This window comes from Malus domestica, chromosome 11, assembly GCF_042453785.1.
Source record: "Malus domestica chromosome 11, GDT2T_hap1".
Lineage (NCBI taxonomy): Eukaryota > Viridiplantae > Streptophyta > Magnoliopsida > Rosales > Rosaceae > Malus > Malus domestica.
Window position 1 is genome coordinate 40,786,569 of NC_091671.1, and position 22,152 is coordinate 40,808,720.

At 38.4% G+C, this 22,152-nt stretch overlaps 5 protein-coding genes and 1 non-coding gene across 8 annotated transcripts; 5 read left to right on the forward strand and 1 right to left on the reverse strand.

Moving 5' to 3' along the window:
• The first annotated feature begins 521 nt into the window (after nt 1-521).
• On the forward strand, nt 522-4,726 carry LOC103449200 (uncharacterized). Of its 2 annotated transcripts, none has more exons than XM_008388489.4 (7): nt 522-1,120; nt 1,807-2,569; nt 2,986-3,622; nt 3,716-3,816; nt 3,925-4,014; nt 4,110-4,237; nt 4,321-4,726. In XM_008388489.4, exons 2-7 carry the CDS (start codon nt 1,910-1,912, stop codon nt 4,463-4,465), a joined length of 1,761 nt encoding a protein of 586 aa, XP_008386711.1. In that variant the 5' UTR covers nt 522-1,120; nt 1,807-1,909; the 3' UTR covers nt 4,466-4,726. The 2 variants fall into 2 exon arrangements, with proteins under 2 accessions (XP_008386711.1, XP_008386712.1); XM_008388490.4 differs by having other exon boundaries at nt 2,989-3,622.
• Nucleotides 4,727-5,211: 485 nt separating this feature from the next.
• LOC103449201 (ATP-dependent Clp protease proteolytic subunit 5, chloroplastic-like) lies at nt 5,212-8,594 on the forward strand. Its single transcript, XM_008388491.4, has 9 exons — nt 5,212-5,544; nt 6,105-6,221; nt 6,320-6,434; nt 6,540-6,632; nt 6,832-6,877; nt 6,978-7,050; nt 7,580-7,614; nt 7,713-7,801; nt 8,135-8,594. Exons 1-9 carry the CDS (start codon nt 5,417-5,419, stop codon nt 8,372-8,374), a joined length of 936 nt encoding a protein of 311 aa, XP_008386713.1. The 5' UTR covers nt 5,212-5,416; the 3' UTR covers nt 8,375-8,594.
• Nucleotides 8,595-10,899: 2,305 nt separating this feature from the next.
• On the reverse strand, nt 10,900-12,611 carry WRKY1 (probable WRKY transcription factor 35). 2 transcript variants are annotated; one of them, NM_001293967.1, is given in 3 exon segments: nt 10,900-11,579; nt 11,955-12,095; nt 12,276-12,611. In NM_001293967.1, coding segments are annotated over 3 exon segments (807 nt in total). In that variant the 5' UTR covers nt 12,356-12,611; the 3' UTR covers nt 10,900-10,993.
• Nucleotides 12,612-14,358: 1,747 nt separating this feature from the next.
• Nucleotides 14,359-14,430, forward strand: TRNAD-GUC (transfer RNA aspartic acid (anticodon GUC)). Its single transcript has one exon. It is a non-coding gene; the product is annotated as a tRNA-Asp (tRNA).
• A 3,125-nt stretch (nt 14,431-17,555) lies between these two features.
• LOC103427456 (uncharacterized) lies at nt 17,556-18,687 on the forward strand. The gene has a single exon (XM_008365508.4). It carries the CDS (start codon nt 17,640-17,642, stop codon nt 18,546-18,548), a length of 909 nt encoding a protein of 302 aa, XP_008363730.3. The 5' UTR covers nt 17,556-17,639; the 3' UTR covers nt 18,549-18,687.
• A 1,016-nt stretch (nt 18,688-19,703) lies between these two features.
• On the forward strand, nt 19,704-21,965 carry LOC103449204 (DELLA protein RGL1-like). The gene has a single exon (XM_008388494.4). It carries the CDS (start codon nt 19,841-19,843, stop codon nt 21,728-21,730), a length of 1,890 nt encoding a protein of 629 aa, XP_008386716.3. The 5' UTR covers nt 19,704-19,840; the 3' UTR covers nt 21,731-21,965.
• Nucleotides 21,966-22,152: the final 187 nt, after the last annotated feature.

The following is a 22,152-nucleotide window of genomic DNA, read 5'->3' on the forward strand; positions in this document are numbered from 1 at the left end:
AAAAGTCAGCAAAAACATATTTTGAAAAGAATAATAATAGGGAGATCAAAATTTTAAATTAAATTTGCAAATCAAAAAATGTTTTACCAATATAATATAAATACGTTAATCAATACTTGATTAATAATTCAATTATCAACAACTACGTTATTTAGTTTTAAAATGTAGTCTCTCTAGCGTTATCTTTTAGAAAATAAAAGTACACATCATAAAAGAACAAGTTTTAGATTTATGAATGAGGCCGGATCCTCTTTATGAAGATTATGAGAATCCTTAAATTATGTCTGTTTATAGTGCAGTCATAAATTATTTTAAATACTTTTATTTAGAATAAAATGTAAACAGTAATGAATAAAAATTAACCATACGATATACGTTGAACAAACACGATTTGAGAATTTTTATAATCTCTATAAAGAGGATCCTCGTTTTAGATTTATGATGCATGAGGAGGGTCAACGTCTTAGTCCTCGCGGATGTAAAATAAAATAAAAGAAAGTGGCTCCACACTAGCATAAGCCGAGAGTGCGCAGCATAGTAAACCTGCGCATACACTTGCAGCGTAAACCGTGTGTAGAAGGACGGAAAATAAGATGAGGGAGGGAAAGAGGATTGAGTTGGAAGCGAGCGAGTTGACCGAGTCGGCGAGTCGGAGAAGAAACAAGAAAATAAAAAGGGCACAGGCAGCGGGGAATTTCGGGGGAAAAAAAAAACTTGGGCTTTTGGGTCGTGGAATTAGCAAAATGGTGAACACGAAGGTTATTAGGCAGCCAAGCCAGTCCCCTTCTCTCCTCTCTTCTCCTTTACCTCTCTCTCCACCACCCTCCTTTCTCTCTCTTCTTTCTCTCTCCTCATCGCATTACCCTAAATTCTCCAGCTCTCTCTCCTTCTCTTTCTTCCCTTTCTCTAACCCTAGCTCCTCCACCGCCTGTCTCCCTGCCCGAACCAGACACCCACCGCATTCTTTTTTTTTAACTCTCCCCACCCCAATTCTCAATTCCCAATTCGTCGTTCTCTCTCTGCGTCTCTCTCTATTTCTCTATTCTCTCGGGAGGTTTTCGATTGCTTTTGCTGCTGCGGCGGCTTCGGGTGGTGCACCAATTGGGTTCGATTCGCCAAGGTATTGGATCGGTCTATTGGTTGTGATTTTGTTAGGTTTTTTTTATGTGGGTATTTAGATTTCAATCTGTTGTATGTGGGTTTTTGGGTGAGTGTTTGTTTGTGGTCTTCAGTTTGTTTCTGATGAATGATGAGTGTGTGCCATTGTCCTTGTCTTGATTATGTTCTGAATTGGTGTATTTTTAAGGTTTGGAGGTATGCAATTTTGGGGTTGGGTTGCTTTTAATTTACTAAATTTGTGGACTTGATTTCGAATTGCTTCTAAATTCTGCTACTTTCTGTCAATTGTTGCTTGATCTGGGGCTTTCGTTGCAGCCCTTTATGGAATTAGTGGATTTTTAGCTATATTGCACTCTGTTTTTTTTATTTTTGTTGGGTTGTGGCTTTTGTAATGCTCGTTCTATCGTGTTTGAATGTCATCGGTTTGATTGATATTGTTTTTGTTAATTATCTGTTAGCTACTAGGACTCTGGGTTTTCAGCTGCATACTGATCAGCTAGCAATACCAATTTGTGTTGTTGTCTTTCCGTTCCTAATTGGATTTCATGGCTTAATTCGCTGTTTGTTGTTGTTCTCACGGGTGTCATATTATGAGTGCTTAACACCCTTCTCCTACGCGATGTTGTGTTACTGACGGCATATGATTTTCTTGTTCGGAATTAAATACGTTTCCTTTTTTCTGGGTAGGCTTTTGGCTTCGCTGGAGTACCTCGTTGGCGTTGTATTTTTCTTAATTCATGTTTCGATAAGTAGTGGCATCGGAAGAACTGAGTTGTAGCAACATTGTCTCATGGAAGACTTGGGCAATAATCATAGACTGGACAGTATAAGCAGTGCTGTAAGAAAGAAGAGAAGTCAAACGTTTCGTCGACCTCGACCTGATTCATATACTGAACTCCATGATCAGTCACCGTTGTCATCAACTACACCTTCAGATGATCAGAGCAAGGTCTCTAGTGATGAGAATGCAGGTTGTGATGCCAATTCGAAGAGAAAAGAATTAAGTCTTAATGAATGCATGGCCAGGGGGTCTTCTGCAGCAGGTAATGGCAAAAAATCTCACAAAAAGGATAGTAAGGGTGGAGGATGTAATTCGTTTTACAAGAATGAGACAGGACGAAATGGGAGCAATAACAAGCGTTCTGACGAAGGTTGCCTTGCCCCTGCTAATGGGAAGAGCTCAAGCTTAATGAAGGATGATTTGATATTGGAGTCAATAAGTGATGATGCATTTAATGGGAGAAATGGTGAAAGTCCAAGTACTAGGTTGTCAGGGTTAGATGGATGTGGAAATGAGAACAAGGTTAAAAAGGTTAAGCTCAAGGTTGGTGGTGTCACACGAACAATTCAGGCCAACTCTACATTGAATGGTACAACGGAGGGTGGGTCTTCTACAAAGACTGCTCGATTGTCAGATGTGTCTAGACCACGGCAGAAGCAAAATCTTCTGGTAATAACTATTGCTCTTCTTAGCATGAATCAGGGACTCAGTATCTTCCCAATTATACGAAGAGGATTTTTAAGTTTTTGAGGTCTTGCATCATATTATTTGAGATTTATGCGTAAGCATTTGTGTTATGGGGCCTTAATGTCTTTGTTAAAAATTTGAACTTTGAGTGTACTTATTAGAAAGAATGTTAATTTTGTTTTTCAAAATTTGTTGTAATCAACTTGCTTGTTCGTTTGACCAGAGCAGACAGTCTACTAGTCACCACGTGGATCATGTTAATTGGATAAATGGATATTTGGAATCTCTTTATGTATGGAAATTTATCTTTTGCAATTATGTGTGCATATGAGCATAATAAATGCATATGTTATGGTTAGTCTATTAAGATATTTTCATTAAACAAATTTTTTTCATAGCAGGGAAATTCGGACGATATTCATTCTCCTTCGGATAAGAAGCGAGGCTTAAAAGGAATTCCATGGAAGGATTTCTCAAGAAGTGGTGTTAGTCTTGGCAGAGATAATTATTCGATGGGCAGGACAGCAGGAAAGAATACCTCTGGAAAGGAAGGCGATATATCTGAACCAGTTCGTAAGAGCAAGCGAGTGCCTAAGAGGCGCGTCCTTGATGGAGATTTTGGAGATGAAGAAGAGGATGATGAGATTCGGTATTTGGAGAAACTCAAAATATCGAAGGTTGCTGCAGTGTATAGAGATGATGATGATGAATCAAGCAGGAAGCACAGAAAACTTTCTGCAGTTTCCAACATTGATAATGCCAGTGCATCAAGGTTGGATAAAGACCTTAAAAGGAAGTCAAGAACCGATAGAGTATCTGGAGACACTGATTATGAGGAAGAACAAGATTCTTTATCTGATGGGGAGCTTGAAGGTAAAAAGAAACAGAAGAAGGAAGCTGTTGACTCTTTGATGGATGGTAAGAAGGAAATGACTCTCACAACTCGTCAAAGGGCCCTTCAGTCGGGCAAAGATGCGGCCCCTGGTTCAAGCTTAATTGAGTTTCCTAACGGATTACCACCTGCACCATCTAGAAGTGAGCTTTTCCACCATGATTTCATGTCCTTTGAATTTTTTGTTACTGTAGTTAATTGTAATATTTACATGTTATTGTTTTGGTTGACCACAGAGCAAAAGGAGAAACTTACAGATGTGGAGCAGCAACTGAAGAAAGCTGAGGTTGCTCAGAGACGAAGAATGCAGGTTGAGAAGGCTGCTAGGGAATCAGAGGTATGTTTGTTATTTGCCTTACTTTCATCATGCCCATTAATTTCTTCTAAGTTAGAAGTGGAAATCAGACTTATTTATGTAGTTATTTCTTGTTATTGAATTATGTAGGCTGAGGCTATTAGAAAAATTCTCGGTCAAGATTCCAGCAGGAAGAAGCGAGAAGACAAGATAAAGAAGCGACAAGAGGAAATTGCACAGGTATTGAAACCTATGAGATGATCTCCCTCCCTTCCTCTTTCTCTGTCTCTGTAACATGCTAGCAGTTCGGTCCTATCACTCGTTATTTTATGCAGGAGAGGGCGGCTAATGCGTTGACACTTCCGCCAAACACCATCAGAACTGTGATGGGCCCTGTGGGTACTATAGTGACATTCTCCAACGACATGGGTCTCCCCGGTTTATTTGATGCTAAACCCTGCAGGTAATTACTTTTCTTGCAAGTTCTACCCAATATCTATGCCTGTTTCCTGATAGGGTGTAACTTCTTGTGGCATGGAAATTCAGCTATCCTCCTCAGCGTGAGAATTGTGCGGGTCCATCGTGTACCAATCCATACAAGTATAGGGATTCTAAGTCCAAGCTTCCTCTTTGCAGTCTTAAGTGCTACAAGGCAATCCAGGAAAAGACGGCAGTAGAAAATACATGCTAATGTCTGCAACAATCTTGTTCTAGCTTTGAAGTTGCATCCCGCAGAGTGAGGCAACATTCCATTCTTTTCAATGGCATCTTTCGGAAATGGCGGGGGATGCTGATGATTCTACACAGAGTAGTTGATAACTATTAAGTACATATTTAGGGGGTTTGTGGGAGAAGATTCTTAACTCAGAGTAGAGATTTTTATACAAGTACAGATTGTTTATCCGTTGCATATAATATAGCCCCTCTCCATCTCAATGGTATTGCATTTGCACTTCCATCTGAGCAAAATTACATTTTCATGTTTCAATTGGTGAAAACAATTGGTTAAAAATGCTTGTACTGTATAAGTACATTCTTGAGAAGAAACTGTTTATGTGCTTCTTCGGAAAGCCTTCCAAGTATTTTTACTTGAGCACTTGGACTTCTAATAAAATACGTACATGTTTATGATAAAAGCACTTCGAACGTAAGTGCTTACGAGTAGAATCAATCTCAACAAGTCCTCAAAATTGGTTAGACTAGTTGACTAGGACAATGCGTTCTGCACATTGCATTTGTGTATCCCTATTTTGTAGTTATTGATTAAAGTAGTTTAATATATCGCTTGTTAAAAAAACTAGGATCAATTTCAAAAATAAAATCTTGCTCGTGTGCTTTTCCACCGAGTTGTATTTTCGTCCCTAAAATCCAAATAACAATCCTACAAATTATGGGCTACGTATTAATGGGCCCATGGGCTTTAGGCTTGGAAGGTGGAGAAGGCCCAAAAAAGTTAAGAATCGGGTGGAAGATAATTACAGAGTGGAAGGTGGTAAGGTGTTGCTTGCTCCAACGCTCCACTCTCCCTGAAGCCTGCCGCCGTGTGAGCTTCCTTCCTTTCTTTACTTTTTGCAGATAAGGCGCCAAACAATTCAACTTCGTCATTTCTTCCCCAACAATTTACACTCCGACCAACTCAGAAATGGCGCAGACCTGCGTTTCCACCTCCGCCTCTGCTCTCAGATTCAACTCCCTCGTCTTCGCTCCAAACCCTAGCTCTTCTCCCCAACCGAAGACCCTCTCTCTCCCCTTCCAACGCCTTCCTTCAAGGTAATTTAGCTTCTGATTCACTCTCTGCATTTAAATTTTTTCTAGGTTGTTCATTCGTGATCGCAAGGTCACGGTTCGAGTCGTGAAAACAAAAGCAGGATAAGGTTGTGTACTATAGACGCTCCCAGACTCTCGCAAAGCGGGGAGCTTTTGCTTGGGGTAGCCCTTTTTTCCTTAGTTAGTGAAATTTCATATTTTTTTTAATACTTAATAGAACTATTTGGATTCGTTAAGATAAGAAATTTGATGTTTCATAATTTGGAAAATAGCGGAAAACCCAGAAATCCAGGTAATTGGTGAGAAAATTGATGGGGATAATCGAAAGCAATGCTATGTGTTATTTTTGTGTGTTTCTAGACGTTTGGGAAACTTATTCTGCTTAAGCTAAACATATGGGATGCACAGACATTAAATTTCCGCTAACCCAGTTCTGTAGATTTTGTACTTCTGCTTTATTCATGGAAATTTGGTTAATTTGGTGAATGTGAATGCAACGTAAAGGAAAGCTTTTTCCATTTTATCGGGGTCGGATAAAACTTTATGGTTATAATGGTTTGCAGGAAGTTGACAAATTTAGTTGGGAGCAGCAAAAAGAGTTCTCCAGTGAAAGCTATCTACTCAGGTGAATTTTGGACACCGGCAGACAAGAATTCTCGTCAAGGAATTTGGTCCATAAGGTGGATTTAGTGTGCATGCATTATTAATATCTTCTCGGATAGGAAAGGTTGTGCATATCTTTCATTTTTTTTACGTCACTATGAATTTGATGTTGTAGGGAGGATGTGCAAGTTCCATCTTCGCCATACTTCCCTGCGTATGCCCAGGGACAGGGGCCACCCCCCATGGTGCAAGAACGCTTTCAAAGTGTTATTAGTCAGCTTTTCCAATATGTAAGGAGTAGCTATTTGTGTTTTTCTTCCTGTTTAATTTAGCGTGTTTTGCATCGGTAGTTAGTTTCTTTTAACTAATGCTTTTCTTGTTTACATGACTGTCAGAGAATAATACGTTGTGGGGGAGCTGTTGATGATGATATGGCAAACATAATTGTTGCTCAACTTCTTTACCTTGATGCTGTTGATCCTCAGAAGGTCTGTACTTTTCTATTTCTGTTCTTTGCTTATCACTTTTCTATTTCTGTTCTTTGCTTATCGTTGCTCTCTCTCTCTCTCTCTCTCTCTCTCTCTCTCTCTCTCTCTCTCTCTCTCGCATGTTTCTTGCAGTGATTTTTGGAATTGAACGTATTTTTCCAATTGATTGATCAGATTGTCTCTTCTGATTTCTGAACAGGATATTGTGATGTATGTAAATTCACCAGGAGGATCTGTTACTGCTGGTACGATCTATCTTACAAAATTGTCTTGCTATGTTTACAATTTTTGTTCGTAAGGCAATTGTTATATGTTACTTGAATAACTAGCTCTTTATCTGCTTAGGTATGGCCGTTTTTGACACAATGAGGCATATTCGACCTGACGTCTCCACAGTATGTGTTGGACTTGCTGCTAGGTACCTGCCTCTATCATAGACTCTTCTCTTTCCCAGTTACTACTAATGAGTCTTCCATTGTTCTGTATGTGTCTAGTGTTAGCTTATATGGATACAAATAGTAGCTTTGGGAATTAAATTTATTCTAAACACAATTTTTTATGCTGCTTCACAGATACTCTTGACTTGATTTGCTTAATTTTTTTCGTTCGATTCCTCCATTTTATTGTCTTTCCGAGTGATGCTGCTGGCTATTACTGTTCTGTCTTGGATTCTTCTCCCATTTTATTAAAAAAGTAAAAATTTAAGGTATTCTTCTCCGTTGTATGAGTGGAGATGCTGATGCAGATTTAGGCTTTAGTTTGTGAAAGATTACATTTGTTTAATGCTTATACGTAACGTCTTATGTCAACTAGTTCTTCAGAATTTCAGCTATTTATTGATGGCAAGATTTCTTACTTGTTGGTTGTTGCTAATGTTAGCAACTGAAACAGAATGTCTGTTACCACTGACCAGTAATTGATATATGTATTTGCTTTTTCATAAACAGTATGGGAGCTTTCCTGCTTAGCGCTGGTACCAAAGGTAGCAATTCCTGTAGACCTTTGGTTTGTATAATTTGTGGTTTTGTGTCCTAAAGTTTGCTAAGTACTTTTCATATTTGCTGCATTAATTCACTGAAGGAAAAAGGTACAGCTTGCCAAATTCGAGGATAATGATCCATCAGCCTCTTGGTGGAGCTCAAGGTGGGCAAACTGACATCGATATTCAGGTATGTTATTTGTTTCCAGTTGTGAAACCTTTCTGTGTCAACCGAAAGCCAAAAAGGATTAACCTCTCTCCCTATATAGTGGGACCTCAAGTTACTTTAGCAATCACATCTTGCTTAATCTTTTATTGCTGGTAATCATGCCCGTCTATTTTGGTACTTCAACCTTTATAGGTTAAAGTAGAACTCTCGATGTCTTGAAAATTTAACCCGCCATTAAGGAAGATTAGGTTTCAAAGATTTGTAGAAGGCTTTGGTCTGCTATTTTTTTGAATGGGTTGGTGTGTATTGTTTTTACCCGCCATCAAATCTCTAAGCAGTTGTCGTTCTATGCAGGCAAATGAGATGCTACATCATAAGGCAAACTTGAATGGTTATCTCGCCTACCACACTGGTCAAAGTCTTGAAAAGATCAACCAAGACACGGATCGCGATTTCTTCATGAGTGCGAAGGAAGCCCAAGAATACGGGCTTATAGATGGCGTTATATCGAATCCACTCAAAGCTTTCCAACCTTTGGCTGCCCCAACAGCGATTGAAGATGAATCTGCTGAGCAGACGGTTGCAGACAGTTAGAGGTGAATCTAGTGTCCGAACTTTACGGTTTGTTGCAAGTAACGACCTGGATATGTTGTAGAGTTGTATGGTGAGAAGAGGGATATATTTACGGGGTTAACTTTTAATGCTGGATGGCGTTAATATCCGTCAACCAGTGTAGAGAAACGCTAGTTTTGCTGTTGGTTTCCTCTGAACTACTAATACTTGAATCATGAAAGAATAGAAATTTCTCTTGGTATCTTTAAGCATCCTATTCTGGTATGAAATAAAGAAGGGATAAAAAAAACCCTCTGGCATGCTGGTTTTTCAGTCATGCATCCGAAATTTTTGTTCAATGGTAGGATCGGTTGGACTGTTCGACCCACTTACATATAAATTATCCACTACCACTAGGTCTCCTGCATATGCATTGTTCTAAAATCATCATCTAGCGCCACCTCGGCCTCGTTTATGCACTAGACGGCTGGTTTCCTTTTTTGATTAATTCCTAAGCTTTTTAAAATTAAAAAGGGCATCTTGACCATCTAGGTGGCCCTCTTAGACCGTCTGGATCACGACTCTTATTTATGCATAAAATAAATAACTTTTATTTTGTATTTTATTTTTTTAATTCATGGTAAGAGACTTGTTTAATACTTGATCCCTTTCAATCGTTATAATACTTTATAATCTATGTGTCATTCTATTTTGCAACTTATATATTATAATTATGTACTTTTTTAACTATAAGTATACATTTATTTATATGTTATACAATAAATTTAATTAAAATTAAAAATAAAAAAAATAAATAAACTGTCTAGGCCCCTTGCTTAGACTCCTAGGCGCTGGGTTCCTATCCGTAGCCTCGCTAGTGCTTAGCGCCTTTTGGAACCTTGTGTAGGTACAAACCTCAATGTAAGGGTTGCACTCCTTTGTGCGTGGGTTTGGGGATTTGGATCCTCTCCTCAGCCAACGGAGAGGATCCTCCCGATTAACCATTATGGGCCGTTAGATTTTCATCTAACGGCTATAATTATTATAACTTTAAAAGGACCTCCTGTTTGTAGCCGTTGGATTTTTATCCAACGGCTCACAATGGTTGGTCAGGATGATCCTCACCATTGGCTCAGGAGAGGATCCAAATCTTGGGTTTAGTAACCTATGTAGTCTTCTCCATTGGCTCAGGAAAGGATCCAAATCCTGGATTTGGTAACCTATGTAGTCTTGACATTGGACACAAGAATTTCTCTCCTTTTACGGTCGGTGGTGGTGAACTTGTTTAAACCTATTAATGCTGGTAACTTAGAGTGGTAGAAAAGGATAATGATTGGTGATTGGAATCTTCAAAAGCTTGAATGACTTCTACGGCACGTGACTTGCACGCCTGGTCCAGAGATGGCTACTTGTTATAGTTTGATGTTTGGCTTTTTGTAAAGGGAATCTGCAACCATAAAACACCAAAAAACAAATAAAACATAGACTTTGTGGATTGCACAGATTCCAGTACCTAATACTTATTTTATTAAAAAAATTAAAGAAAATGGCAAAGAAACAAACAAACAAACATCTCTCCCTCCGTCCCTCCCCTCCACCAAATCAACCGAATCCGCATGCTTGTTGGATTCTTTTTACGAGGGTTTCAGAAATTCGTAAATCGTGATCGTTTATTATATATCGTGCGATCAAAAGTTATTTTAAATATTTTTATTTAAAATTAAACATAAGTAGTACTTGACAAAAACTGATTGCACGATGTACGATGAATGAACACGATTCACAAATCCTTACAATCCTCACCAAAAGGATCCGAAGAGGATCCTGTTGGAAATCAACCACCCACAAAGTTAAAACTCTCTGGAAAGCAGGACGGACGGACGGCTCTTCCACCGAACCAAAACCACTCAAGAAAAAGAGCACACTCACTAACAACACCACATCTCCAAAAGATGTGTGATGAGCACTCGTGCACCTCGTGCCATCTTTAATTCACTTATAGATAGCACCTCTCAATGTGTGGCGAGAGAAATTTAAGTGTATTGATATGATTACGTATTATTGTGTGTTTTTATTTTTTACACGATAGTGTGTGATTGATTCAGATATTGTCATTGGTGCATTCCAAGCGCTTGCTAAAATGACGGTTCCCAAGCTGATTATAGGAAAGTGTTTCGATTTTTTTGCATGCGAATGTGTAATCAAGTAAGATATTGACATTGTGGCATTCCAAGTGCATATAATGGACGTGGTTCTCTAGGCAAGTAACATGTGCACGTGTTTCGATTTTTACCCATAATAATACGTAATTGAGTTAAATATCGTCGCTGCTAATTTCATTCCAGATGCGTACAAATTCTTTTCGACTATGTGTATGTATGTATTAGAAGGACAGTGTTGAAGTGACTTAAACCTACCCCCACTCGATCATTAACTTTTTTCTCATGAGTGTGATGACAAAGTGATCCAACTTTTCTCATTTTGTGAACCCAAATATTAGAAAAAAAAAATATTGTAAAAGATGCCTACAAAAAACAACTGGTGGTGGGTTGTGTGGGATGAACAAGAACAAGAAGATGACATATATTATTGACAATACATATATTTTAGGTACATAGTTCTAAAAACACTAAAAAACAAACGTTTTAATTTTCACATGGATCAAGAAGGGACAGAGGGAATCCTTTCAATTCCAAAGGAAAGATTGTTAGTCCTCCCCATGAAGCTTGGGAAGGATGAAAATGTTGGTAGTTCTTCAAGCTCATCAAAAAAGTCATTGTTTTCTTCTGATAATTTGGGTGTTGAGAAGCTCATCAGCTGAGAATATGACAGTGACAGTGGCTCTTGCTCTTCATCCAATAAGAACCCAAAACTCGTGTCGTGAGCCGTAAAAATGTGTTCTTCTTGGGAAGATCTGATTGGGGATTCGATGTAGTGGAAGCGTTCTTCCAATTTCCCATGTTCTTGTTCGTGATCTTGTTTTTTATCCTGATCTTGCTTTTGATCTTGTTCTTGTTCTTGATCATCTTCTTGTTCTTGCTCTTGCTTCTGATCATCTTCTTGTTCTTGTTGGGTCTGTTCATCTTCTTGTTCTTGTTGGGTAGTAGAGATCACATTCACATCAGGAGGACCTGGATGATTGTGGCTGGAAGTGTAGGTAATTATGAGAACTGAAGCATCGGTTTTGCTTCTTTCCACTTGTTTTTTCGCCGAGCAACCCTTCGATGTACTGCAACGGTAGTACCCCCTGCATCATCGGGTGGTTTCTCGGTCAGTCGCGGTGCAAACCACTCTTATCAACAAAAATACCAACAAAACTAAAACATTGTACTAACTTTGAAATCACACCATATACCAATCAAAGCTTCCAAATTTCTTGATATATGATCATAGATGACAGCATGCATGAGTACAAATAATCAAGGTAGTGATTTTCCCCTTCTGCACTTCTCCCTTGTAAAAGTTCATTAATAGGCTTAGCCTTTGATGTGTCGGGAAAGAAAATTGGAGTGTGAAAATTCACTTTTTGTATGGGGACTTCCTAATTTGATTAGAGGAAATTGACATTTAATATGTGAGACCATGGAGTGACTGATCATGAGAAAAGAGAAAAATATAAAACCTTGGATAAGGAGATCCCTTGATGGGTTTTTGGCCATATTTCCTCCATGACCAAAGATCGGAAGGCGGCCCTTCATTCTTTAGCTTCCCAACATTAGCTCCTATCTTCACTGTCACAACAGTCTTCTCATGAGCCACCTTCCTACAACAATACAAGAACATGTATATGTTAAAACTAAAAATAACAAAAATACTTATAAAAGTTTATGATGAAATTTAAAAGGCAGTGATTTTCAAGCTTCCAGTTTCTCCTTCCGTACTCCTGTCCTCCCTTTGTTTCAGTACATCGTTTTTTGTTTGGTTTAGATAGATATATACCTACCTTCTTTTGGATGGCTGAGTTTCTGGCCTGAGATTTCTTGAAACATCTGAGTCTGGTTCTGGAGAAAGGGTTTCATCCATGCTCCTCCTCCTTGGTGATGTTCTATCTTCTTTTTTCCTTTTTTTTTTCTTCTGGGGATGGAGAAAAGGAAGCTGCAGAAGCAAATGACACTAAAAAGGAGGAAGAAATGGATCAAGATGAGACAGAAGAGTTGTCCAATTGATTAAGAGAGAGAGACAGGAGAGAGAAACAGAGTGAGAGAGAGGAAAGGGAAAGCAAAGGAGGAGGATAAGCTAAGAGATGACAGAAACCCCTCCAAGTTGCTTTCTCTCTTTCTTTTCACTCATTTAATATAAATTTATGAACACTTACCATACGCACTGCACATATAACCACCTCCACCTTCCTCCCTCCCTTTCTCACTATTGCATATAGCCCCACCCCACCACATATCCAATATTATTGCCCCACCCATTAGACAAGAGCCATGCAAAGGGATATTTTCAATGGACAACATGAACATGTTGGCCCCATACACCTTTTAATGCAGCCTTATAGAAATACAGTGGATGAATTTGGAAAATTATATGTAACAAGTAAATCTAATATCCACTGTCCACGAAAGGTTCAAATATGTATGTTAAGTTAGTTGATAATAAATTTGTCTGCTTAAATAAAGTTTTAATTTTTTTCTCTTAAATTAGTGTAATTTGTAAAATATATATTGGCCAAACAAATTGAGAAATTGTGGAGTCGGTTATATGTAACCATTTTTTAGGGGAGGTATTGGTATTACACCCCCATATGATACTCTTTTATTAGCGATCGATCATTGATATTGTCTCGCTTCAAAGAGTTGAGACTTGAGAGGCATGAAAAATTAGGTGTACATTTTCTAATTTCGTTTTAGATATCAAGGAAAAATCTCTGCACACTCAAGCAACCCAAATAAGTTAATGTAAACTGAGCATGAAAGATGAACCAAGTTGAAAACGCTAAAGTCTTTACTTGACTACGAATCCATCCAACCAAGTTGAAACCACATATTGCATTCCGGGTGCAACAATCAATTTCTACGTTTTGCACACAAAAGTTGAAAAATATGTGCTATACACCAGGAGACTATAAGGACAACATATTAAGACATGCACTACCAAAAGAGAGGTGAATAAAAATTATACAAGTTGACTAGTCTGCAAATTAAGACATATTAGACATGCACTACCAAAAGAGAACTAGTCTGCGAACTAACAAAAATAACGAATGGTCGCCATCAAATGATTCATAACATAGATCAATAAGCCTAGTCTAAACGAGGGAGCAAAAGTTCACATACTTGTAATTGCAGAGATTTGCTTAATCATGTTCTTATGAGAATCGTTCTTGCTTGAAAATTTTCTCTTCTTAGAGGTAGAAGAGATTTGCTTATGGCTCCCAACTACAAAACAGTCTCCATCAAGAAGGCAAACGCTCCCCACACAAAGCATTGGGGCAGACCAAAAGTTTCAGTATTTTTGTCCCATTTTTGCACTGAATTATCAATCCAAAGAATCCCATTGTAGTCGGTCACCACAAGAACCCTTTCACCATTCTTTGATAACACCAAAGGTTTGCAATACACATTTCACCAAAGGCCAGTTCTTTGTTTGATGGAAAGAAAAAAAAGCAGGCTGCCATCTACTTTTGAGGGTGTCGTAAAATGGCGATGGGAAGAAATAATGAACCGGTTTTTTCGTCCAACCAAATTCCGAGTGCGAAAAGAGTTGTTGAAGATGGGTTTGATGAACTGCTGGTCATGAATGGTAGCATTCCAAGCTTTGGAGACGGACAAACATCGTAGCAAATCATCAGGGTGGAGCCGTTAAAGGATTTCAAAGATTAACTCCGGTGGGAAGCCTGACATGGCTGGAACTTGAAGCCTCTTCTAGGTTTGGGCTTTTTAGGGTTAACAAGCCACTCGTGCATTTAGGGTTTAGGGTGAAGTGCATAGGACGACCCAGTCTCAGAAGAAGAAGCCAAATATCGAAAAACCAAAACGTGAAAATAGCGTAATAATGGAGAAGTGGGTGGTTGTAACAACAAAGTCGTTGTAGTATAGTGGTAAGTATTCCCGCCTGTCACGCGGGTGACCCGGGTTCGATCCCCGGCAACGGCGTTCAATTTTTGTTTTTGTTTGTTTGTTTGTTTGTTTGTTTTCAAGAACTTTAACACTTTTCCTTCCTACGTGAATATAATTGTGATAGGACAGGACAAGTCAGATCCCACGAGTGAACCCAATTCAGGCATATATAATGGAGGGCCTGCTTCCTCCTCCTCCTGTCAATCATTTACTTCGCTGATGCCATGGTAGTTATTGGAGGGAGTGAGTGAGAGAGTGAGTGTGTCCATTTGCAGAAACTGAGATCACAGGGTTGCCCTTTTACAGATGTGCACAAACAAACAGAAACGGGACGATCCCTCGTGTGCTTTAGATTATGGCACGATAATAATTTGGAGAAGCTGCCAATGGAAGCCAAATTATGTATTCTAAGTTTGCAAAAAATTCTTCTATGCTTCAGTGTATGACAGTGGCGAAGTTAGAAATTGTTAGGTGGAGGGGCAAAATTTTTTGAATCCTTACCTTCCAATTAGTAAACCGTTTCTCAGTGAAGACATCACTTCCATCATTTCTCGCTTTATCAAAATCACATTTGAAAAACAGCAATAATGGCAAAATGCTACATCTTTTGCTATATTATACTTCAATCACTCAAAATTATCAAACTAACGGGTGATAAAACATCGATTGTCCTTCCCCATAACTTATAGTATCATTCCATTACCTAAATGTATAATGAAAAGAAAAAGTCACTTAATCCTAGATAGAGTCTACTACAAGTAATAACTAATTAGACCAACAATTCAGCTAATTAATATTAATAATTATATAATTTTATTAATAATTAACAATTAATTTATTCAAGAATCAACAATTCAATTAATCAATAATCTACAATTAATTTCATCAATAATCAACAATTCATTCGTCAATAACAATACAATTCATATCAATTATTCTATATCAATTAAACAAAATTTTATATTAAACTATCAATTAGGGATAATTAAATTAAAACAAAAAACATTAGATATTTACATTAAAAGTGGCTATGGAAGTTGGCTTGGAAGATGTTGGCTTCTAGGCTTCGAGGCTCCTTGGAATGGAAGGTGGAAGCCGCTGGCTAAGGCTTGAAGGCTTGAAGCTGGAATGGAAGGGGACACGGACGAATGGAAGGTGGTCCCCTTATCTTTTCAACTTTCAATGATCACACGGCGCCGTTTTTAGCTTCTTACTATTTTTTTAGTACGCCGAAACGATGCCGTTCTGCTTAAGGTTTCCTTTACATAAACCCAGATCCAAAAGAACAGACACCCGTAGGGCAGCAGCAGGAAGGAAAGGGGCTGGTTTGCAGGTTTTCCAACAATCTAAAGGGGGCAGCAAGTTGCTGCTGGTGTATGGCATGCAGGAAATAAATGAAACACCGAACGTGGAGCTAAAGATACAACAATCAAGTGTCCAAAACTGCTATAGATATCCCCGCATACTAGAAAAGTCCTAAAGTTTGAACTCGTCCGACCAACTATATATTGTATAAAGACTGACAGCATGCCTTGAGTCTGGACCACTTAACTAAGGATCGACCTTATAATATCTGATTTTACCAGAATATATTAATTGTTGAGTGCTTCAGCATATTTATTTTTATATTAATACAGCAGTAGCATGCTTTTGAGCTGAACTTTTTATATATCAACCTGAAAATGTTGTTGGTTGACTGAAGATTACTATTACTTGATCACCATCGTGGCCACCAATCAGGGGTCAGTACTTCTTATATATATATATATATATATAATATCTATAGATTGTATTATTGCAGATCATCAAAATATTCGTGAGTACATCTACAAGCTTTTAGTAAATCATCCCACGTCACACGTTATGCCATAATTCCAGATAAGGTGACATGCAATGAAAGGAATCGGCATGCACGACTGTTTGTAACTAATTAAGAAATATTAAAACTTCATTAGAAAAAGAGAGACTAATTGATCATGGTTTTATTAATTCTCCAAGTTAACAAGACTAAATACACAAGCAAGTATTTGCTATGGCAGAAGTCTGCTTGGCCGTAAATGGATGATTATCGATGCATAATGAAGATGGCAATATAATAATAATAATAATAATAATAATAATAATAATAATAATCTATACTATTATTAAGAGAACCCTCATTGTCAACTTTTTTTTCAATTTTGCCCTCACTTTTAATACACAATACTTACATAAGAAGGGCAAAATAGTAATTTTGTATCTTTTGTCCCTTTTTCCCTATGTTGCCCTCATTTTTTTATACACAATACTTACATATGGAAGGCAAAATAGTAATTTTGTATCTTTTGAGAAAATGACAATCATATCCCTATTTTTCCTATTTTACCCTTACTTTTGATACACAATATTTACATAAGGAGGAAAAAATAGTAATTATGTAATATTAAGATAAAATATGCATTTATTAAGAGAAATTATCCCATCATCATTTTTTCATACTCTTTTTAAAATTTTAAAAACTAATCACATTTCTTAATAAAAAAAAAATGAAATTGTTCACACACATAGTGTATGCTCATCCGCCAGTAATAATAAAAAGAAGGAAGCATCTTCCACGACCAACCATTTTTGTTACTCTTAATTAGTGCGCACACACATGTATGTATATATGGCAATAAACTAGCACCACTGGAATAGGATTAGGTGACAGAATATATCAATGACCTGCAATTGTATCTGTTACATGCAGCACCCTCTAATAATATATAGCAAGGATAAAGTTTGATGTTGTAGAATTTCTTACAGAATTTATATATGTATGATTCTAGCTAACTGCTGTGTCACTAAGGGCATTTTATTGCTCTTCACTATAAAGTGATGATGAACATAATCATCACATTAATTATTGTAAGATAAGTAGATTTACTCAATCTCTTACACAAAATTTAAAATTTAAACTCATTTAACAGCAGTCAATAAACAATATGGTGATGATGTTGGCCACCACTTATATTTGATCAAAAAGCACTATATGTGTATACATTCAAGCAATTATTAGGAGGAGTGGGCTTGTATAAGACCATGTCCACATGCATGTCAACTATACTTGGGCGTGGCGAGCACTATATATTCTTGTTGGCAACTAATAATTGTGATCAATTTATCAGGTATATAGCTTAACCTTAAGCCTCTCACATTATGTTCCTCATTTCCTACACAAGAAAAAATATCGATCAATCACTTTAATTTAGGGTTTACAACAAAAAATGGATTGGCAGTACAATGGGGAACAAAGCGCTAATAAGCTCTTGATGAATTCGACTACCTTTCTAAAACTACCTTTCCATATTCTCACACTCACCCTCCTCAGTTTATTGCTTCCCCTCTCATTCCTCATCCTGTCCAGGCTATCTTGCGCCAACTATATCTTCAGCTTAAGCTTCCCCACTCTCATCATTCCTCCTCCCGAGCCCTCCAACTACTATTCATCATGCATCTTCTATCTCTTCCTCTACGCTACCCCCTCTCTTCTCTATCTTCTTGTTTCCGTTGTCACCACGGCTGCCTTTATCCACTGCATAACAGGAAAAATCACCATCATAACTGAGTTTCCGAGTCCCATTTTCCGTCCCCGTTTATACACTGCTTGGATCGTCCTATGTACAATGCAAGTCTGCGTCGGTTTGGGAATTGAAGGTAGCATCGTCGCCACGGAGGTAGTAGATGGGCGCGCTACTTTCGGCGGTGTTGTTGATGAGAAAATATGTTTGTTGAGCAGAGCAATATTTTTCCTAGGGTTGCATGAGACGATGCTTCATTGGTGTAGGGTTGTGGTGAAGCCGGTGGTGGATGACACGGTTTTCGGTGGCGCTAAAGAGGAAAAGTGGGTTGAGAGGTTCGCAATAGCTGCCAGCTTTGGTTGTTTGTGGTGGTGGAGGTTGAGGGATGAGGTTGAGTCTCTGGCTGTTGTGGCTAAAGCCAAAAGAGAGCTGGCAATGGGCTTAGGAGTGGCTGACTTTGTTGGTTGGTCGCTATATTACCTCACTGTGACTATTGGTATGGTTAGGGTGGTAAAAGGTCTTATGTGGCTTTCCATGGTTTTGTTATGTAGGAGAGAAGCCAACTTATGTAACAATTGTGGAGAAGATCTTGATCGTCAAGACAACAAGGTCTAAATCTCATAATCTCATCTGATTGATTGATTATCGAACACAAAATCTTGGATGAAAGAGTAAATATTATGAACCATCTGAGCTACAAATTCATTCTCATATTCCTTTCATACTTCATTTTGTAATTTTGGGTAGCTGTTCCAAAATCGTACACTTTTTTTATAAATGAACTTGTAACCTATATTCTTTTGAAAGCCAACGTACAACTGTATCATAATTATTAATTGTATTATTCTTGGCAAGATATGAATTTATATATTATCTAGATAATGAAGATCAACATTGTTGGTAAGTCGGTATTGGTTTCTTTATAATGTAAAAAAAAAAAAAATTGGTGCATTAAGTTGCGAATATGAGAACAACTTTGATCAAGTAAAATGGTATCATCTAGTAAAGTGGTGCTTTTGATTTCACATATCTGAACTTGAGCAAGAAGTACTGTAAAAAATTAACCAAAGAGTGAAAATTGTATCGTTCTAAACTTATCTGACATAAAATTTCTCATCTCACTTCTCACGCTTGAGTTACCACATGAGCAGTGAGATAGAAACAATGGGTATACACCGTGCCAGCAGGTATTTTTCTGACGTTTTACTCTTGTGCTGTAAACATAGTCAATCATAGCTAATGCAAGGTTAATTGACCTAATTAGAGTTAAAAAGTGTTCTTCTGAATTTCCAAATCCATGGCATATTCCTCTTTATCACCGCAAATGCTGGATCAAAAAGGATCAAAGTGTGTAGTAATCTTCTCCTATTAACAAAATTACAGACAGTAATATGATAATGACAGAGTTACAGACGGACTAGTTACTGAGTTTTGTACTTTCCTATCCAACCCTTTTACTGTCAAGTTTCTGAGTTTGTCTTTTAACTCTCCGTACTTATCCAAGCGAGTCCACATCTTCTTCCCTTAATTAATCCCTTCGGTTAATCAACGTCGTAAGCTTGCGCAGAATATTTGATTAAAATATGGTGATTGGCAGCGACATTTCTTTAATTTTAGCTCAAATAGAGGGGGATTAAATGGTTTTTATTTGGACAAGTTTTTGGCATTTCATGGCTGCTGGCTTTGTTGACAATATCAGATTTATGTCACTAACATGGTTGTATTCCTCGCCTTAAAATGTGCTTTAGTACTCATGCCTGTGATCGTTGTTATCAACCAAACATACAAATTGATACAGATGTATTCGTCGATACGAATCCGAATAATCCTATTGTCTCACTTGATGATCACTTGAGCTCTGACAATATATTTGGTGAATTTGTTTGTGCATTTATATATTATCCGACATGGCGAATGCATTCTTCTCCTTCACACCTTTTGATTTTGGAGTCGTCGGCGGTGGTGGTGGTTTGACTCCCCAGCTTGAAGATTATGAGAAGGAAGATCAGAAGGTGGTGGTGTTCAAAGGAAAGCCAGAACATTTGTTTGGGATGGAAGAATTAGGGTTGGGAGAGATGGAAAAATTCCCTCATTTGTCCAAAGATCAACCACAATCCAAAACAAGTTATTCAATGTTGGATAATTTCAGTTTTGATACAGTTTGTTCCGAACATGATCTCCAACGATCCAACATGTCCGAGAAAGAACTAGATCATGTTTCCAAAGATCACGATCACCGCCACTACCAACAACAAAATCAACATTACCAACAACAATCCAAGTCAAACTACTCTGATTTGGATAACTTCAACTTTGATTCTGCCTTCCATTCCACTCAACCAATCCAGGACGTGGCGAATCAGCTCACGTTCGGAGGATCAGACATCGCGGAAACCAACAAGCAAATGCCCCATCAGTCTTCCTTAGCTGTGTTGGAGCTCCTAAACAACTACGGCAGCGCATTCAAGAAACTGAAGCGAGACAGATTTAGCAACAGCTGCAATGAAGCTGGAGCCTCCTCAATGTCCTCATATTCAATCCAACAAAAATTGTCAACCGAGGAGATCATGAGGGTTGCGGGAGCAAGGTATGTGCAATTCTCTAATCAAGGATATGACGATTTTTTCGTGCCTTCGCACCCGTTTGGCTACGCGCTTTCCGGTCTATCCGAAGAAGAAACGAAAGACGTGGAGCTTGCTCACATCCTTTTAGCTGCAGCAGAGAAGGTAGGCTACCAACAATTCGAGCGCGCAAACCGCCTGCTTCTTCGTTGCGAATTTGCTGCCTCCTTCAAAGTCAACCCTGTCCAGAGGGTTGTTTTCTATTTCGCTGAGGCGCTTCGCGAGAGGATTGAAAAGGAAACGGGGAACAGCATGTATAAGGGGAATGAGATATCTAGTTATAGTCTTGGACTAAGCACAAACCTTACATTTATTGCATGCCACCAAGATATCCCTTTTCATCCAGTATTGCAGTTCGCAGCAATCCAAGTAATACTCGAAAACGTTGCCTTGGAGAGCAAAGTTCATTTGATTGATCTCGAAATCAGAAGCGGAGTGCAATGGACAGGGCTGATGGAAGTGCTTGCAGAGCGCGAGGAGTGCCCCATTGAGCTCCTTACAATAACCGCGGTGGGTGTGACAGGCAAGCAGAAGATCGAGGAGACAGGAAGGAGGCTGGCAAGCGTCGCAAAGGCCTTGAACGTACCCTTTCAATTCAAGGCAGTGATTGTGACAGACATGGAAGATGTCAAGAACCAATTGTTTGATGTTGAAGATGACGAAGCTGTGGTGGTATACGCGCCTCTAATACTGAGGACAATGATTTTGAGGCCAAGGTGCTTGGAAAATCTGATGAGGGTGATGAGAAATCTCACCCCTTGCGTAATGGTTGTGAATGAGGTGGAGGCAAACCACAATTCGCCATCATTTGTGAACCGATTCATCGATGCACTGTTTTATTACAGCGCATTTTTCGACTGCCTTGAGGCTTGCATGAAGCAGGAGGAGTCCAGAGTGATGATGGAGAGGTTGTTACATGAGGGAATACGAAACATTGTGGCGGCGGAGGGGAGCGAAAGGGTTACGAGAAACGTGAAGATGGAGGTGTGGAGGGCCTTCTTTGCAAGGTTTAGAATGGTGGAAATCAACTTTAGTAAGGCATCTTTGAACCAAGCTAGTTTGGTGGCTAAAAAGTTTGGATCCCCTTCATGCACGCTTCATAGGATTGGGAAATGTCTTATTGTTGGGTGGAAGGGAACTCCAATCCATTCGCTTTCTGCTTGGAAGTTCCGATGAGGAGAAAAACTTGGATATGATCAATACCAATCACGTCATCTATACAAAACTTTTTACAAAAGTCTAGAACTCTTTCTATATTTAGTCTTACTCCCTATGAGAGGTATCCTAGTAGTGTAGAAATATCAAACTTGCTCTCTCTACGTTGAGACAGGGTGGAGGAAGAAAGATTTTTTAGAGTTGAAAGTAATGTGATATATGATCATTTTATTAATGTTGTATTTTCTATTCAAAACGTTGTCATTTTATTTAAACATTATTCTATTTTAACCGTGAGTATTAGAAAGGAATTCAAAATTGGTTACAATGGAAAGAGCGCACCTCTCTAACATAGCACAATGACAAACATAACAGATATAAACATCAAGTTTTCTTAGTTTTGAAATTCTCTTTAGTGCTTGAATTTATCTAAATTTAGAAAG

Coding starts and splice junctions, on each gene's coding strand:
- LOC103427456 (XM_008365508.4), top strand. CDS start 17,640: ATGGATTGGCAGTACAATGGGGAACAAAGCGCTAATAAGCTCTTGATG.
- LOC103449200 (XM_008388489.4), top strand. CDS start 1,910: ATGGAAGACTTGGGCAATAATCATAGACTGGACAGTATAAGCAGTGCT. Junction 2,570..2,985: donor GGCAGAAGCAAAATCTTCTG/GTAATAACTATT, acceptor TTTTTTTCATAG/CAGGGAAATTCGGACGATAT. Junction 4,238..4,320: donor TTTGATGCTAAACCCTGCAG/GTAATTACTTTT, acceptor ATGGAAATTCAG/CTATCCTCCTCAGCGTGAGA.
- WRKY1 (XM_070807357.1), bottom strand. CDS start 12,351: ATGAAACCCTTTCTCCAGAACCAGACTCAGATGTTTCAAGAAATCTCA. Junction 12,096..12,271: donor AGCCATCCAAAAGAAGGTAG/GTATATATCTAT, acceptor GTATTGTTGTAG/GAAGGTGGCTCATGAGAAGA. Junction 11,580..11,954: donor AAGGGATCTCCTTATCCAAG/GTTTTATATTTT, acceptor CCGATGATGCAG/GGGGTACTACCGTTGCAGTA.
- LOC103449201 (XM_008388491.4), top strand. CDS start 5,417: ATGGCGCAGACCTGCGTTTCCACCTCCGCCTCTGCTCTCAGATTCAAC. Junction 6,222..6,319: donor CAAGGAATTTGGTCCATAAG/GTGGATTTAGTG, acceptor TTGATGTTGTAG/GGAGGATGTGCAAGTTCCAT. Junction 6,633..6,831: donor ATGCTGTTGATCCTCAGAAG/GTCTGTACTTTT, acceptor ATTTCTGAACAG/GATATTGTGATGTATGTAAA.
- LOC103449204 (XM_008388494.4), top strand. CDS start 19,841: ATGGCGAATGCATTCTTCTCCTTCACACCTTTTGATTTTGGAGTCGTC.